The sequence below is a fragment of the Lolium perenne genome, chromosome 2, assembly GCF_019359855.2.
Source record: "Lolium perenne isolate Kyuss_39 chromosome 2, Kyuss_2.0, whole genome shotgun sequence".
NCBI lineage: Eukaryota > Viridiplantae > Streptophyta > Magnoliopsida > Poales > Poaceae > Lolium > Lolium perenne.
The window spans coordinates 316,928,849-316,947,764 of NC_067245.2; the positions used below are offsets into that span (position 1 = coordinate 316,928,849).

An 18,916-nucleotide genomic window follows, 5' to 3' on the forward strand; every position below is an offset into this window, starting at 1 on the left:
ACTGCGGCCCGCGGCCGGTTATCTTTGAGAAGCCACGAGAAAAGAGCTACAGACATCTGAAGGCCCTGTACTTGCGAGGTTATATCGATGGGAGGCCTGTAAATAAGATGCTGGTGGACACCGGAGCGGCAGTCAACATCATGCCGTACTCTATGCTACGTCGGCTGGGTCGCTCTAGCTCAGATCTAATCAAGACCAACGTGACATTGAGCGATTTCAACGGCCAAGCGTCTGACGCACAAGGTGTTCTGAACGTGGATCTGACCGTAGGAAGGAAAACTATCCCTACAACGTTCTTCATCGTCGATAGCACGAGCACTTATGCTGTTCTGCTAGGAAGAGATTGGATCCACGCCAACTGCTGCATTCCCTCCACGATGCACCAATGCATAATACAGTGGGATGGAGATGAGGTAGAGGTCGTCCAGGCAGATGACTCAGCCGAAATTTCAACGGCTGGCATGAACGCATGGGAAGCAGCAGGCCAAGAACCCCTCTCAGGTATCAATTTGGACGACTGCGAGCGCATCGACGTGACGAAGGGAAGGGTTAAGCTGGTTTTATCCACTGGTCTGACCATGTAGCTGAAACAAAGCGATGAGCAAACGTGGCAAGGCTGATCCTTGTGATCGGCCCCAAAAATCTATGAAGGGACGTTACAGAACCTTCAGTCAGCGCTTCAATCAATATGGAGGCCGATCCCAGCAATCGGCCAAAATTTTCCTCACCACATGTTCTGCTTGTGTTCGTCTTTGATCCTACCGGAGCCGACGTACGAATTACAGAGCCGATATCTGCCATTCCCTGATAGATTCGGCTCGGGGGGCACCTAAACACGATGAACATGGGAACAGGTGCAGGAGAACATGTGTGCAGTGAAATATTCGGGCCGATAGGAGAAAATCGGCCAGTAAAAAAAAAATTTACAGCCGATGCGAGGGCATCGACTTTAGAACTAAGAAACAAAGCCGATGCGCAGCCATCGACTCTAGTGCAATTACACGAGGTTTACCGGATCTCCACCAAATCCAGTTCAGCTGTGGGGCCCTCTGCTTCTTCGCGGGGGTAAAACAATGAGAACTTCTTCAGCTGCTTTGAGCCGATCCGGGTTCCTGAACCTTCTTGTCGAGGATTCTCAACCTTTGGTACTAGTTCAGCTGTGTTGACAGAAGGGGTATATCGGCTTTCTAAGGAGGAAAGGTGATCGGCTTGGGTGCGTCCTCTCTGACATTCTCGCCTCGAGTAAGGCTCGGGGGGCAGCAGGCCTGGTGGATGCTCTGTTTAAGAGCCGATTGGGGTACCATCGGCTGGTCTTTCGTCGCAACCTTCTTCACAAATGATGAGTGTTAAAGAAGACCATTAGGTTTGGTTGGAAGAATTCAAAGGCTTCCCTGAAGATTCTACATTATCCACCAGATTTCAAAATCATCAGTTGAAGAATGGAAGGGTGAATTTTAAAGGACCGATGCGTTGCTATCGGCTCATTACGCATTGGCAAAGGAAATCGGCAAGATCAAATTGGGGAAAGTTCTTCATTGATAGATTTCTTACATAAAGAGCTGATTGCTCTCAAAAGGAAGTACTAGGGGATACATTGCCCCATCTACTACTACTGGTCCTATACTAGAGGTCCTATCTACGGGCCGTCGCTGCCCTCGTCGTCGCCGTCGTCGCCGCTGTCGGCGCTGCTCCCGGCGGGCTCGTCGTCGCTCCAATGGCCGCCGACCGGGCCCTCATTGTCCTCGTCCTCTTCGTCAGCGTCGTCGTCGTCGCTGTCGAAGTCGCTGAGGTTCCCCGGCCAGGGGCAGAACCGCTTGGCCGGCGGCTCGTCGGAGGAGGTGTCGTCCTCCTCCTCCTCCTCTTCTTCCTCCTCCACCTCCTCGGGAGAGGTGAAGTCGCAGGAGAAGCGATCGTCGTCGCTCTCCTCCTCCGTTTCCCCGCTGGCGAGGAAGCGGAGGTCGCTTTCCCCGTCGGTCAGGGACTTGTCGTCCTCCGACCAGATGGAGAAGTCATGGCTAGACTCCTCCCCAGCCTCAATGGCGCGGCGGGTGTTGGCCGCGTGGACCTCCGCCGGGTTCGGTTCCGGCGTCGGCTCGCGGGAGGAAGAGGACTGGGTGGAAAGATCCGATGAGGCAGAGGAGGAAGAAGACATGGTGGCACAGGAGGGCTTTTGGAGTGCTAATGCGAAGAAGATGCGGAAATAAACTGTGCGGGGCGGTTAAATAAAAGGGGATATAGTGGAAATTCAATGCCACAGCAGTTTCCGAGGAAGTGGTGCCTAAAAGAAAAAAAAACTGCCAGGTCACGCGGAGAAGTTGAGAAGGCAAGGCATCATGATGACGGATACTGCAACGGTTCTGCCACGACATGACCCGACGAAGGAAAAGCAGAGTGATTTTGGAATTACCAATTCCAAAACCAGGGGGGCATGTGTTATCACCAGAATTTGACCGAGCCAGAGGTGGGCCGCGATCAAGATAGACTTGAAGAATATACATGGAAGAATTACGTGAATCGGCCTGTTATGCTGAGTTTGGGCTAGTTTGCCTTTGTATCTGTAACATATTAGGATACGTGTCGGTTAGTTAGAATTTTACCTGTGCACGGTTAGGTGCACGTCTAAGTTAGAAAGTCCCCTGGACTATAAATATGTATCTAGGGTTTATGGAAAAAACAACAACCAACGTTCAACCAACAAATCAATCTCGGCGCATCGCCAACTCCTTCGTCTCGAGGGTTTCTACCGGTAAGCAACATGCTGCCTAGATCGCATCTTGCGATCTAGGCAGCACAAGCTCCACGTTGTTCATGCGTTGCTCGTACTGAAGCCTTGTTGATGACGAGCAACGTAGTTATCATAGATGTGTTAGGGTTAGCATGGTTCTTCGCGTAACATGCTATCGTAGTGCAACCCTTGCATGTCTAGCCGCCCTCGCACCTATCTTAGGTGTGGGGGCGGCACCCCGCTTGATCATTATTTAGTAGATCCGATCCGTTACGGTTGCTCCTTGTTCATCAAGGATTAGTTTAATATCTGCAATAGTTAGGCCTTACAAAGGGCTGGAGGATCCAGCGGCACGTAGGGTGTCGTTCGCTAGTCCTAGACAGGATGTTCCGGGGATCAACCTCGTGTTGGTTTTTAGGCCTTGTCTAGGATCGGCTTACGATCACCGTGCGTGGCCGCGAGGCCCAATCCTGAGTAGGATGATCCGATTATGCGGTGAAAACCCTAAATCGTCGTAGATCTCATTAGCTTTATCTTGATCAAGCAGGACCACCATATATTCGTGCACCTCGTACGAATCATGGGTGGATCGGCTCCTTGAGCCGATTCACAGGATAACCTGAGAGCCGATCGAGACTCGTATTTAATGTTTACGTGTATGCCATGCAGGAAACTAAGCGAGGCATCTCCATCACCTTCCTGACCAGGTATAGGTCAGGTGGCACGCCCTTGCATCAGCATCGGACGTGTGTACCAGAAGGCTTTGCGGGCCGTCGCTCGGAGGGACCTCGGCCAGCCGCAGCCCTAGGTTGTTCCCGGCTCTACGGTGTTGCCCGTCGCTGCCCGCCGGTGGGTTTTGGCAGCAACAGCCTCAGAACTAGGCGCCAACACTGCTCCACAGTCCAAAGAGGCGAGGGACTGGCAAGGCTCCGACTGCGGCGGCGGGGGTGTCATGGCCACCTCCAAGGTCTGAAAAGAGCATAACACTAGCGGAAGCACCGCAGGAGAATCACCACGCAACTCATATCTCTTTGGCGTGATCTGCAACACTAGAGCCAAGGTCTCGTCTATGCCCTCGCTCTCAGAGGCAGCCGACACAACAGGTTGCGGTGACTGGCAGGGGCTGCCACAAGGAGAGAAACAACTGTAGAGATATTCTTCCTCAACCACAGGTGACTTCTCCTCAATGGAGCCAAGTGGAAGTGAAACCTGCACGGTGGCGAGCTCATGTCCACCAGAAGAACATGCCTCCGTCGGCTCCAAAGAATCACCAACATGTGCCAACACCAACTTGAGACTTGCCACCTCCTCCCGGAGGGGGCGAGTCACGTCCTCGACGCGCTTAGCAACCAACTGAGTGAGTTCCATGTGCAGCAAGGCAAGCTGGCACTGAAAGCGGGAGTCTAAACTGGCGTTGACATTGAACTCCTCACAACACCTTGGAGAGAGCCTTGGCGGCGATGTTGTAGGAGACGACGAGTGCCTCACGACCTCGACCCAACTCCGGGGCGGCGAGGAACGACAAGGCTGAGCGGACGGAGAGCGGCTCCGCTGGCAAGGAGCACATGTGTCCGGAGAACGAGCATGAGTGTCCGGAGAGCGAGAGCGGGGGGCGGAAAAGCGCGCACGGCAGAAACGCTCCCGATGACCAGGACGACGACAGCGGATGCATCTGAAGGGCTCATGGCATGTGCTGACCTGGTGGCCACGCTCGAGGCACCGAAAGCATCTCCCACGAGCCCAACGCTTGAAGGCGAGACAACGCTCGAGAGCTTCCTTTGGAAGCAAAGACGATGGCACGCGGCTGGGGCGGCCGCCCCGACCCACCTGCACCCAACCTTCCTCTTCTCCAAGAGCGGGAGCAGAGAGGCCGCCGCAGGGCTCCACCGACGCCTTCTCATGGCCCACATCAACATTGCCGCAAACCGAGCCGAAAACAACGCCTTTGTTGGAGGCCAGCGGCGTCTGCGGAGCCAACTCTTCAACGTCGTCATCCTCGTCGGAGCTCAAAGAACTGACCCAAAGCAAGCTCGGGGCCACCTGCTCCTCAGCATGGCTACCCGAGGCAACTGGCGGCAGCGACAAGGACCCGAGCCCCTCGACGAACACAGCAGGATCGCAGAGCAGCCTGTCGGGAGGGTGAGCACCGGTTGGAGTAGAGGCCGTGACGAGGTGCCAATCCCCCAGCAAATCCCCACGAGGTGCAGACCCGCAGCACACAGGAACCAATATGCTTATCGCGCTGGCTGAAGCAGACTCCACAACCCGAGCGCAAATGAGGAGCTACCAGGACGAGCGCATCATCAGCAACAACAGCAACGTGCATCTGATCTTCAAGGTTGGGCATTGGGGCTGGAATCACAGGCGTGTGGACAACGGAGTCTTCTTCGGCAGCTTGCGCGGCTGAAGGCCTTGAGCGGGTCGATGTTGAGGAGGGTGGCAGCATCTCAGAGGCAGCGTCGGCATGAGCAGGGACGACGTCGATGGTCGGCCGCGGAGCGGCAGCAGCCGCAGCCTTGGGGAGAGCCGAGACCTTCACACCGGCGTTCTCCTTCCGGAACCTACCTGCTGGGGCCATCCGCAGCGAGCGAGAGACGCGCGACAAGGCTGTCCGCCGCTGCCGAAGAGGGCTGGAGCGAGGCCGTGGGGTCGCGTGAGCCCATGCCGCTCGAGCAAAGCGCGGCCGATGGGTGCCGGACGCCGAGCGGAGACGGGAGTCCACGGGAGAAGACGCGGAGGAGCCCGTGGCTGCGGTGTAGCTGGCCGGGAAGATGAGCTCGACAGCCCCGACTTGGCCCGCGGAGAGTCCTGGCTGCGAGGGGTACGTGCACGTCTTCTAGGTAGTCATGCGGCAGATGTCGAACGCGCATAGTGAAAGACGTGGCTTGCTCCGCTAGCGGGCCTCGTATTAGATGCCGCGTGCCGCCACGACCAACACCAACCCAGCGAGTGCCCAACGCAGGCCGTGGCTTGCTCCGCTAGCGGACCTCGTATTAGATGCCGTCACGGACCGGCGCGATGGTCGACGGCCAGCCAGACCACAATCAGCTGTTTGCGGCCGGGTCACACGTACACATTACTCCTAGTGGCGGCTACGCCTTGCGGGCCAGCTCTTAAAAGAGGACGACGTAGTACTCACACTCCCCGACCGGGGGCATCTCCAAAATGATGTATTTTACATTACATGTAATGTATTTTAGATTACCTGTTTTTTTCACACACAAAATCAGATGATATAAAATACACCACCTGGCTACTATACTCCTGAAAGTGCTCCAGCAGGTGATGTACTTTACATCACCATCTAGGTGATGTATGTTTCAGATTTGGAAATATATGGATGAATCTCATATCAAAATGATTTGAAAACACAAATAAAATCCAAACAATACTAAATAGTAATTGCACAAATAGTTCTTCATCAACTGGCACACAAATCAATTCACAGACATGCATAGTTTATCACAAACACTCGAAGTTCATCCACAAACACACATAGTTCATCACATAATTCAACGACATCCACCACTCCGTTGTTGCCCCCACCATGTCCACCACTCCCCCATGAGATCCTTCTGAAGATTTTCATGGGTATTTTCATCACGGATCGCATGATAGCACTCAATGAAGCGGGCGATGCGGTCTCGCTGCCGTCGCACCCGCACTGGATGCCCCATCAACTTGTAGTGATACCCGTCCACATCTTGACCATGTTTGTTCTCAATGATCATGTTATGCATGATCACACAAGCCATCATGATGTACCAAAGGATCTCTTGATCCCAGAACTTCGCCGGACCTCTCACAATAGCAAATTGGACTTGCAATATCCTAAATGCTCTCTCAATATCTTTCCTAGCAGCTGCTTGAGCATAGTGAAAGTCTTGTTCTTTCTTACGTGAGGGGCTGATGAGAGGCTTCACAAATGTAGCCCACTTCAGATAGATGCCATTAGCAAGGTAGTAGCCTTTGTCATAGGTTCGGCCGTTGGCCACAAACTGCAACGCCAGTATCTCTCCGTTGGCTAGCCTTGCAAAGAGTGGTGACCTCTGAAGCACATTGCTGTCATTGCAAGAGCCCGACATGCCAAAGAAAGCATGCCAAATCCATGTCTCCTGGTTAGCAACACCTTCAAGAATAATAATGGAGTCCTTCTTGTGTCCTTTGAACTGTCCATGCCAAGCTGCATGCCAGTTCTTCCACCTCCAATGCATGCAATTAATCAATGGAGCCAAGCATGCCAGGGAATCTACGGGCGGCTTTGCTCGCCAGAAGTCTAGCAGTGTCCTGAGCATTGAGAGCTCTCAAGTAATCCTCACCAAACACCTCGACAATGGCAACAACAAAGCGCTTGACACAGAGAATGGCGGAGTTCTCACCCATTACCAAGTTGTCATCGACGAGATCCGCCGGAATTCCATATGTCATCATGCGCAATGCAGCAGTCACCTTCTGAAATGTGTTATGTCCAAGTAAGCCGCATGCATTCCTCCTTTGCTCGAAGAAGGTGTCGTGCAACTTCACCGCCTTCGCAATGTACTTGAACAAGTCTGCCCCCATCCGAAACCGGCGACGGAAGTAGCGCTCGGGATAGATTGGCGGGTCATCAGAATAGTTGTGCATCAGCCGACAGTCGGCATCGGCCCTTTCTCTCTTGACTGTCTCCCATCCAATGACTGGACCGCCATGTTTCGGGTGCTTGTTTTTGTGCGCGTGCAATGCAAGCACCATGGCTATGTCTTCTTCCTCTTCCATATCAAACTCTTCGTCGGACGTCGTGTAGTCATACGAGCTCGAATTCATCTACATGTGATTGTGTCGATTAACAAGTACACTACAACTAGAACTATCAAACAAATATTGCAAGAAAAAGAGACAAAAATGCTACCTTTGTTGCAACTATCAACGATAGTGCTCGTGGCCAGACGGTAGCAGCTTCGGTTCAGGGCGGCCGAGGTGGGGATGGCGAGCAGGAGGGGGCAGGGCGACGCAGAGGAGCACCACCGGTGCGAGGCGGATGAGGCGGAGATGGCGAGTAGAGGTGGCCGGGGCGGCGGGTTCATGCGCGGTCACAGACCTGCCCAATCCGACTGGATTTGGGCGCGTGGGAGATCGGCGGAGGAAAATCGGCGTTCCACGACCGCGCAAAGGGCCGGCGATGGCGGCGCTCTGCTAGAATCGGCCGGAATCTGGATCGGCGGCCGTCCGATTTCACCGCGGCAGCCACGCGTTTCCGGCCATCCCAAGCTCCGGGAAGACTCCGGCGAGTCGGGAATAGGACCGGCGGGCGGGGGGGGGGGGGGGGGGTGCGTCGGCGGGTCGATTCCCGGTGGCGGCTGGCCGGATTTGGTCGGAGACTGACCGGCGGCGGCGGTCGGGCGCGCGCGGGTGGGGAAGAAGGAAACGACAAAGTGGCTATTGGGCGTTTTTATGCGATACATCACCTCTGTATTTGCATCACCTGATGCAAATTATACATCGTGATGTAAAAAAATTGGCCGTTTTTTCCCCCTACATCATCTGCTGGAGCTGTTTTTTTTGCTACAATGTGATGTAAACGGTAGTTATTTTACATCAGCGACCTGTCTCCCTTTTAGCACTCAACCTGTGCAAAAACCAGTCACACCACGCAACCAGACCCTGACAACCAGTCCGCACCAGGCCAGCCAACCCAACTGGGCACACGGCCTGGGTTGAGGAACCGATGCAACCCGGCTCAAACCGGGATTGCACATGCTTAATGCTTGGAGACATTTTGCTTGCTTTGGTCTATACCAGCGGATAGTAGTTTGGACAATAAATCAGACGCCTTGCGCTCAAGAATAACCAGAGTAATTCAAAAAGGACAACCAGACCATTCTTCGTGTACTAATATAGTGAGGAACAACTTACTAGACAATCGGTAGGCACCAGGAAATTACGAACTTGATCCGAGCCTGCAATAATATGGTGGCGGAGATGCAACGTGGAGGTGGTGGTGTTGTGGAGCGGAGGCGGCGATGGGCCGATGGAGTGATGGGCCGATAGGGGTGGTGGTGAGTAAGTGGGATTCTCTAGAGCTATCAGTTGAGATGGAATGAGCGAGGTGGTGAGTAAGTGGGATTCTCTAGAGCTATCAGTTGAGATGGAATGAGATGGAATGAGCGAGGTTAGCAAAGAACTCTGAGTTGCTTCACATCTTGCTAGAGGCGGCAATGTCCCGACAGTTGTGGATTACGCCAGAAGGTTCGACTGATTCACATGTGAGATGGAATGGCGGGATTGTCACATGATAGCAATCCGGACAAGAGCAACCGTTGGATTGAGTGGAATCAACGGCTAATAATGAAATTATTTTGCCAATGGCCGGTAGACCAGGGGAGAGGAAGGTAGATTCAAATGTTCAAAATATCATGTACTATAGTAGTAGAGATAGAGATAGAGACTAGCTGAATGCCGAAGCATTGATCTAAATAATCTTTAGGAAACTGCTGGGCGTCCCCCGGGGGATCTGATTCCCCAGCCCCCGGGTCCCCAGCCGTCGGATCAACTATTTTGACGGTTAGATTTGCATGTAGCAAAAAATCACCCCCGGCAGCAAATGACTGAAGCAAAAAACGGTTCGTTCAGAAAAGAAAATAAAAAGGCTGGGCTCGCCGGAGACCTCGCCGGAGACCATGTAGCAAACATATTACGCAGATGTAGCAAAACCACAAATAAATTGTAGCAAATTTTTTTGCTTCAGTGTAGCAAAAAACGGTTCGTCCAGAAAAATAAAATAAAAAAGTTGAGCTCGCCGGAGACGTCACCAGACACTCGCCGGAGACCTCGCCGGAGATCCCGTAGCAAAAAACTGTGATATTGTAGCAAAACGACCTCGTCTGAGACATCGACCTAGACCTCACCGAAGACCTCACCAGAGACTTCTCTGGAGAGCTCGTAGCAAAAATATTTTGATATTGTAGCAAACCCAACCTCGCCGGAGACTCACCAGAACCTCGCCGGAGACTTCATAGCAAAAAAGTTACACTATTGTAGCAAACCCAATCTCGCCGGAGACTTTGTAGCAAAATTTTTATTCTAATATAGCAAAACAACAAAACAATTGTAGCAAAAGGATTATACTATCGTATCATCAAGAGATTTTTTACAAGATTTCGGGTTAGGTTTTTGATATGGTAGCAAAACCAACTTCAACAGGAAACCTTATAGCAAAATACAAAAAGATGCAAATCCACTTAATCTATGGTGCAAAAAACAGAGAATAGTTGTAGCAAATGAATCAAAACTTTCTCTAATGGTGCAAATCGATAGAGCTGCGGTACAAACGCCGGCATGCAGCAACGCATGGTGCCGCTCGCGGCTCACACCCAACGGGCGGTGCCGCTCACAGCAGTGGTGTGGGACGACCGGATATTCCCTGAGCACGCACGCCGGCGACCTCGCCTGGAAGTACCGCCATGGACGCATGGTTGCGACCAGGTTCGGTGGCGAGGGGATCTGGGATGTCGGCGAATCGCATGGCCGGCTAGCAGCGGCCGTGGTCGGCGGGTATGAGCTCGGCGGCTTCCGCATCAAAGTGCTCTGCGTGCCGGGATCCAGCGTGGGAGTCTAGGAGGGGGACGAGCTCGCCCAGCTGCCGCCTCGCCATGCTCGTCTCTAACGCGAGCGCGCTGCGGGATCCGGCAGGAGGTGCGGCGGCGGGTGCCAAGTTCGCCGGCGCGCATCGGAAATACGGCGGCTGGCCACTGCGGGACTACGGCAGCGGCGCTCAGTATCTCCCAGGCGGAGATGGAAATCAAATGGGGACGGGAATTGGGAACCGCACGTGGGTGGGACCCACCAGAAATCTGTCGTTTCCTACCCACCACAGGGACACGCGTCGTTCCTAGAAGCCGGAGGCTACGATGCGAGCCATCCCCCGGAGGCATAGTATCATTTTCCTAATCTTTAATTCACGACATGTACTTCATGTGTGTATGTGTGGACAAGGAAATTGCGCTCGCCTTTTTTTAAGGAAACTGCTGGGCGTCCCCCGGGGGATCTGATTCCCCAGCCCCCGGGTCCCCAGCCGTCGGATCAACCATTTTGACGGTTAGATTTGCATGTAGTAAAAAAAACATCTCCGGCAGCAAAAAATCACCCCCGGCAGCAAATGACTGAAGCAAAAAACGGTTCGTTCAGAAAAGAAAAATAAAAAGGCTGGGCTCGCCGGAGACCTCGCCGGAGACCACGTAGCAAACATATTACGCAGATGTAGCAAAACCGCAAATAAATTGTAGCAAATTTTTTTATTCATATGTTGCAGATCCTCTAAAACATCAACGGAGACATCGCCTGCAGCCGGCAGCAACACTGTCCGAGGTTGTAGCAACTCCGTCCTTTAAGGACAGCAACGCCAAGCTGCTAGTAGCAACACCCTATGTCTATGGTAGCAAAAATCCACCCTCCGCCGGAAAATCATAGCAAAAACCAACCTCGTCGGAAAATCGTAGCATAATTTTGTACCAAAAGTAGCAAAACAGTTTTAATAATTGTAGCAAAAAAATATACTATTGTAGCATCGTGGCTTCGTAGCACTTTGAGGTAGCAAAAAATAGCAAAAGTATATATATCTATGTAGCTGGCGGAGCAAAGTCCCAAATCAGGACACCACGCGACCATGGCGAGGGCGACGGCGGCTTGACCTCCCGCGCGCTGCCGAAGCCGAAGGAGCCGGCGGCGGCCACAGGCAGCATCCGCCAGGCGGAGTCGGCGATGTTGAGGCAGGCGTCGGGGCCCGAGAGCGCGAGCCCGGTGGACGGGAGTAGCCGGAGATCCGCGTAGGCGACGAAAGTGGTCGCGACGACCTCGCGCGAGAGGGAGGGGCGAGCTCGACGGCGCCTGGACGGAGCCGCTCCTTGCTGCCGCTTCCTGCCTCAACGGCCATCCCCCGGAGGATTCCTAGCGCGGCGGCCGACCAGCGTCGTCGGCAGTGCGAGCAGCAGCGGCGGCGCCATGGGTCGCGGCAGCGTCGTCGGCAGCGAGCAGCGGCGGCGGCAGGATCTTCGACGCCCGATCTCCCATCAAGGTGGCCCTGGCGGTGTGATTTCGCCCGCCTCGCCGCGCAGCGGTGGCCGGCCCCGACGTCGGTTACGCCCGCAGCAGCGTCGGCGTGGGCTGCGAAGCGCGGCGGCAACCGGCCAACGGCGGCAGGATCTCCGGCGCCGGCGCTCGATCTCCAATCATGGTGGCCATGGCGTGTAGTGCTGGGCAGGGAGAGTTGGAGAGAGAGAAAGAGGAAAAAGGGAGTAAACAGAACGGAGGAGGAAGAAAGCGTGGAAGGTAAGCTGGATTGGTGGGTCCCACACGACGTGGCGAAGACACGCGGCGCACAGGCAAGGGGGAGGTTGCGAACGCGGTATCCCCCGGGGGAATCAGATCATTTTCCTTTTTTTAAGGATCCCAACCGGCCGTGCTTGCTTTCATCTGAAACTCATCGCCTCAACCACCTCCCGCCGGACGTTGTCGCCGATCTCCATCGCAACGCCCCACTCGACGCACTTGTACCGGCAGTTGGTCTGCTGCTGAGAAAGGTCCCGGCTGGCACGTGGGATACGAGGAGATTGCGCTCGCCGCCGCCGATCCGGCCCACCCAGCCGCGCTGCTTGCGCACCGCGCCGACGGCCGCACGCGGCTCGGCAACTCCAGCGCGCTCGTCGACTTCGACGCTGCGCTCGCCGCCGATCCGGCCCACCCGGCCGCGCTGCTCGCCAAGGGCGCCTTGCTCTGCGGCCTCGGCCAGTACGCGCTCGCCGGAATCTTGCACATTAAGTGATGGGGCCTGCGCGTGATGGGGCGGCTCGGTCGGATCCTGCGCGTGCTGCCGGCGCATCGGCTCCTCCCTCGCCGGCGCGGCCAAGCGTTGGATCCAGATTCTGCTGCCTAGCGGAGGACGAGGATTTTGACGAGAAGACGCGGGAGACGGCGGAGGAGGCGGCGTGGTTAGTGCTTGGGTTTGAACCAGTAGTGCAGCAGATCGGGCGGTTGCCGGATTTGTCCCTAGAGGAGGTGAGAGAAGACTTCTGGACAAAGATCGGATTCCCGACGTCTGAGTCCAGGGAATGGTCAAGGTGTGCGTCGCCGGAGGTACGTTTTTCGTCGTGCAGGTTGTCGGAGCGGGCAAGGTCTGCGTCGCCGCCGCCGAGGGAGAAGGTCAAGAGGTCTGTGATGAGGGCGGCGTCCTCGTCGCCGGTAGGCCTGCGGCTTTCCCGGATGCCGCGGATGAAGCCCTGGAGAGGCCCGCTTCCGCGTCGTCGAGTCACGCCGGCGCCTGTCTTTGGGGACTTCCTCGCTGCAGCTACGGCACGTCGGCCGGCGGCGATCGCGCCGGTGGTTCCCTCGTTGGGGTCTGCTACCTCCGTGGTGCTTGGGGCGTCTCCGACGCTGAGTCGCGTGGTGGTGGAGGCGACGCCGGCAGCTTCGCCTTCGGTGACGGCCGAGGAGCCGGCGGTGCGGCCGTTGATCGCGGCGGGTCTCGAGCCGCGATTCAAACCGGCGGATGCGGCACTGGAGGCCTCCTCTAGTGGGCCGCAAAGTCGTTGGGCCTGGTTCGGTCGGGCCGTGATGGCTGTGCAGAAGGCGCCTCGCTGCGTCCCTATCGACAACAGCATACGATCACGGGAGATCGACCAGGTCCCGTATCGTTCCAGAGTCATCTTCACCGCCGCCGCTCGCCCTTGCGTGCTGGTGGAGGCGACGCCGGCAGATTCGCCTTCGGTGACGGCCGAGGAGCCGGTGGTGCGGCCGTTGATCGCGGCGGGTCTCGAGCCGCGATTCAAACCGGCGGATGCGGCACTGGAGGCCTCCTCTATTGGGCCGCAAAGTCGATGGGGCTGGTTCGGTCGGGCCGTGATGGCTGTGCAGAAGGCGCCTCGCTGCGTCCCTATCGACAACATGCAGCGGTCGGCCGCGGTGACCCCAGCGTCGCTGCAGCTGACCACGGGCCTGCTGGCATTGGGGCCGATGCACCGGCCGGCTATGCAGCAGCCGGCCTTGTCGCCACCTTCGTCGCCGCAGCCGACTTCGGAGGTCGATACGCAGCTGCACGGTGCGGCGGAGGACGCTACGCTACCGCGCCATCTGGATGCGGGGCAGCGGACCTTGAGGGTCTCGTCGTGTCCCGCGGACGGACCCGTGGAGCCTGTGATACCGCCTCCATGGGCGGAGGGGCAGGCTGATGGGACGAAGGGCGCTTCTTCTTCGACACCCTCTTCCCCCGCGAAGGGGGACTCGCCTGGGGCTGCTGTGATACAGGGGGCTACATCACCTTCTACCCCTGTATCGACGACCTCTTCTCCCTCACCGGCTTGGTCTCCACCGCCCTCGACTTCTCCATCGCCGGTATCCACCCTGCAGCAGCCGCCACCCACGGTCCCTCCTCCCGTTATTCAATCGACGGTGAGGCGGAGTGGGAGGTACGCTCTTGCGGTGGATGGGGCGGGGCCGACGGATGAGGACACCATGCAGAGAGCCATGCGACGTAAGGCTGAGAAGAACCTCGACACGGCAGGTACTAAGCAACCATCCAAGTCGTTTAATTCATTTTCAGATACTCGTATTTCTTCAAATTTGAGTAGCATAGGAGTTAATTTGGGTAGTAAGTCTGATGAGATTTCAGTTTCGGCCAATGTGTTGAGACAGACGGAGCTTGACCGTCTAACGGTTGTTCCGAATGTTTCCACTGGGCATGAAATAATAGTAGTAGACGATGAGGAAGAGGATGACATCCTAGATGGTCAGCTTCTCTCGGCTATTATTGGTAATATTTCAGAAGTCGATTTAGAACACGTGGAGCTTAGTTCTGATCTACAAGCTTCTGAACGTGGTTCTCGATCGTCGGCTGGAAAGAAATCTCGTAGATATAGCAAGAATACTAAATCTAAAATAGTTTCTCGATGAATGGCATGTTTCGGAATAGCAGAGATCTTGGTGACTTGGCTAAACATTCCCACATTGCCGATGGTTGTAGAGATTATGATTTAGATTTCATTGCTATATCGGAGACGGGTAGGCGAAATTTCACACAAAGTTTTCTCGACCGACTATCAGGCGGGATTAACTTTCAGTGGTTTTCTCGCCCGCCTCGTGGTAGGTCCGGTGGCATTTTACTTGGCGTCCGTATAGACACCATGACTGTCTTGGCTAGTTCTGATGGAGAGTATCACATTAAGCTCGACATTCAGAATAAAGCAGACGGTTTCATGTGGAGTCTAGTTGCTGTGTATGGTGCCGCCCAGGATGCTTTTAAGGCTGACTTTTTACGTGAGTTGGTAAATCTTACAAAAGATAATCCTTATCCGATTTTAATCGGAGGCGATTTTAATTTGTTGAGATTTCCTCACGAGAAAAGTAAAGGCCGTTTCGATGGACATTGGCCTTTTTTGTTCAATGCTGTCATTGATAGCCTTGATTTAAGAGAGGTGTTTATGTCCGGTCGACAGTTTACTTGGGCCAACAGCTTGCCTGAACCCACATACGAGAAACTAGATCGCGTGTTGATGGATACCGAATGGGAAAATAAATACCCTATGGTGTCAGTCCGTGCACTAGAACGTATTGAAAAACTGTCTGACCATGCTCCCATCATCCTAACTACTGGGAATTCCCGTCCTGTTTGTAAACGGCCGTTCAAATTTGAACTTGGCTGGCTACATCGAGAGGGATTTCATGATATGGTTAAGAAGGTTTGGGAGAGACCGGTCGGGGGCAGCACTCCAATTTTGAGATGGAATAATAAGATGCGGACGATGCGCAAACATCTCTCTGGTTGGGCTGCCCATACGGCCGGTATCCTTAAAAAAGAGAAGGCTCGCTTATCAAATGTAATTGATGAGCTTGAGGCTGTTGCGGAGGTTAGACCGTTGTCTACGCAAGAGATTGAACTTAAAAATCAATCAAATGCGCAGATGGCGAGTCTTCTTCGCGAGGAGGAACTCAAATGGTATCAACGTTCCAAAGCTCAATTCATATTGGAAGGAGATTCAAATACGCGATATTTCCATGGCTTAGCCAATGAGAGACATCGAAAAAAACGTATTCATTCTCTTTTTCAAGATGAAGGGTTGATTGAAGGCCATGAGCAACTCAAATTTTACATTACTAATTATTATAAAGGTCTGTTTGGTCCTCCGGAGGAAAGCACCTTCTCTCTTAATGAGAACTTAACGGACGATATACCCCAAGTTTCTATGGAAGAAAATGGTCTACTAACCGCACCTTATACTGAGGAAGAGGTTCAGAAGGCAATTTTCCAAATGGAATGCAACAAAGCACCGGGTCCTGATGGTTTTCCAGCGGAGTTTTATCAAACTTTCTGGGATACGATTAAATCGGACCTTCTAGATTTGTTCAGTAACCTACACATTGGACAACTAGAATTATTTCATCTAAATTTTGGTGAAGTAATCTTGTTACCGAAAGTTAATGAGGCAGAAAGGATTCAACAATATAGACCTATTTGCCTCTTAAATGTAAGTTTCAAGATTTTCACGAAAGTGGCCACCATTAGACTTAATACGGTTGCGGATCATGTTGTCCAGCCATCACAGACAGCCTTTATGCAAGGAAGGAACATCCTTGATGGAGTGGCGGTCTTGCATGAGACGGTACATGAGATGCATTCTAAGAAATTACATGGGGTTATTTTAAAACTAGATTTTGAAAAGGCGTATGATAAAGTTAAGTGGTCTTTCCTACAGCAGACACTCAGGATGAAAGGTTTTTCTCCAGAGTGGCGCGCTCTAATAAATGATTTTGTGTATGGAGGTAGTGTCGCAATCCGGGTTAATGATGACACCGGCCACTATTTCCAAACACGAAAAGGGTTACGCCAAGGGGATCCGTTATCACCGATGTTGTTTAACATTATAGCGGATATGCTGGCTATACTCATAGAGCGGGCCAAGGCTGATGGCCAGATTGAAGGAGTGATTCCACATCTGGTTGATGGTGGTTTATCTATACTTCAATATGCCGACGATACAATTCTGTTTATGGATCATGATCTTGAAAAAGCTCAAAATCTGAAATTAATTTTGGCGGCTTTTGAGCAGTTGTCAGGATTGAAAATCAATTTCCATAAAAGCGAATTGTTCTGTTTCGGTGATGCCCAAAACGATACGGCTCTGTATACAGAGTTGTTTGGTTGCGGGCAAGGCCAATTTCCTATTCGTTATTTGGGTATTCCGATTCATTATCGGAGACTTACAATCGCGGAATGGAAATTAGTGGAAGAAAGATTACAAAAACGCCTTAGTAGTTGGAAGGGTAAATTGTTATCCCTGGGAGGAAGATTGGTACTCATTAATTCGGTACTCACAAATATGGTACTGTATATGTTATCATTCTTCATCCTACCGAAAGGAATTCTGCATAAACTCGATTACTATCGATCCAGATTCTTTTGGCAAGGGGACGTGAGAAAAGAAATATCGATCGGTTAAGTGGAGTATAGTTTGTCGTCCCAAAGATCAAGGAGGGCTTGGAGTTCATGACCTGGAGGTCAAGAATTCAGCTCTTCTGGGTAAATGGCTGTTTAAGCTACTTACTGAGGATGGGACTTGGCAAACTATTCTTCGGAGAAAGTATATCGGTTCGAAGACATTATCCCAAGTGGTTTGGAAACCTGGGGATTCTCACTTCTGGGCTGGTCTTATAGCGACAAAAAATGTATTCTTTCGCCATGGTACTTTCTCAATCAGGAATGGAGCACAGATACGGTTCTGGGAAGATGCTTGGCTAGACAATGCACCCTTAAGTGAACAGTATCCTGCTCTGTATAGGATTGCTCGTCGCCAAGGTGATACCATTGCTACTGTAATGGCTACCTCACCTCCGAATGTGACGTTCAGACGGGTTTTACTTGGACAAAGACTTGTGGCATGGAATACCCTAATTCAACGGCTCGGAGATATTCATTTATCACCTGAACCAGACGAATTTAGATGGAACCTTCATGTAGATGGTACCTTTTCCGTAAAATCTTTATACAATGCGATCCTTCTTTCTGACTTACCAGTTGACAACAATAAGAAGATTTGGAAGATGAAGATACCATTAAAAATTAAAATTTTTGGATGGTATCTTCGTCGTGGGGTTATTCTCACCAAAGACAATCTTGTTAATCGGAATTGGCATGGAAGTACACGGTGTGTTTTTTGTCATCAGGACGAAACAATCAAACACTTATTCTTCCAGTGCCAGTTCGCGAGATCTATATGGTCTGTCATCCAAGTAGCGTCTACCTTGTATCCTCCGACTAGTGTCGCCAATGTCTTTGGCAATTGGCTTCATGGTATAGATTCAAGGTTTAAGTTGCTTCTTAGGGTGGGGGCGCTAGCAGTTATCTGGGCGCTTTGGCTATGTAGAAATGACAAGATCTTTAATGACAAAAATTGTTCTTTGTTGCAGGTCATCTACAGATGTACAAGTATTCTCCGTTCATGGTTACCTCTACAACGAGTGGAGAACCGACAGCTATTTACGGAGGTCTGTACACGGTTGGAGGCTACGGCGAGGGATACTTTTTCCCTACATGGGTGGCAGCATAGTCTACGGATAGATGCCCCACCTACACTTTAGGCGTTATATGATTCATCGTTCCGATATGTATCTCGCTTAGTTTTTATTATTTATCCTTTTGGACTTGAGACAACAAAACGGCTGTGTGCATCCTGGTTATGCAGAGGCTGGATGTAATTGCTTATTAAAGTAATAAAGCATCCTTTATCGAGAAAAATGTACTTCATGTGTGCCTTTTACTCGCTATAACGAAGTACATGTTAGTTCAACCTAGCAAAGACATGAAAGACGGTCTGCCTAGAAGGTGGACTAATAGGATCGTAGCATGGTGAGATGTACTTGAGCGATTCGACAATCAAGAGTAAGCTGTATACGGATAACAATTCACTTATTATTGTTCATCTTTTGTACGACCAAATACCTGGTGGATATGATATGCATTTCATCAATTTGTACATCCCAAGTCAATTAGCACTTTCAAGTAGAAATCTTCTGCAAGTAAAAAAAAACCAGAGACATAATTGACATCACGTGCCCATTGCTCCATTATTCTCTGAAAACCATATGAATATATTTTCTTGGGAAAAACGATTACTTTAGTTTGCAACCAATCCACACTTGAGACTTGACAAGATATTTTGCCATTCAACA

General features: G+C 52.3%; 1 protein-coding gene and 1 long non-coding RNA gene across 2 annotated transcripts; one reads left to right on the forward strand and one right to left on the reverse strand.

Annotated features, from left to right (window-relative positions):
* Window positions 1–6,100: 6,100 nt before the first annotated feature.
* Window positions 6,101–8,290, reverse strand: LOC127336730 (uncharacterized). The gene is made up of 2 exons (XR_011752838.1): window positions 7,614–8,290; window positions 6,101–7,528 (listed from the first exon to the last, which is right to left on the reverse strand). It is a non-coding gene; the product is annotated as an uncharacterized lncRNA (long non-coding RNA).
* Window positions 8,291–12,239: 3,949 nt separating this feature from the next.
* LOC127336729 (uncharacterized) lies at window positions 12,240–18,322 on the forward strand. The gene is made up of 2 exons (XM_051363568.2): window positions 12,240–14,255; window positions 18,155–18,322. The coding sequence occupies exons 1-2, from the start codon at window positions 12,521–12,523 to the stop codon at window positions 18,292–18,294; spliced, it is 1,875 nt and encodes a 624-aa protein (XP_051219528.1). The 5' UTR covers window positions 12,240–12,520; the 3' UTR covers window positions 18,295–18,322.
* Window positions 18,323–18,916: the final 594 nt, after the last annotated feature.

Excerpts from the sequence above, each read along its gene's own strand:
- LOC127336729 (XM_051363568.2), top strand. The coding sequence starts at position 12,521 with ATGGGGCCTGCGCGTGATGGGGCGGCTCGGTCGGATCCTGCGCGTGCT. Across the intron at positions 14,256-18,154 it reads GAAGAACCTCGACACGGCAG|GTCATCTACAGATGTACAAG; the intron begins GTACTAAGCAAC and ends TCTTTGTTGCAG.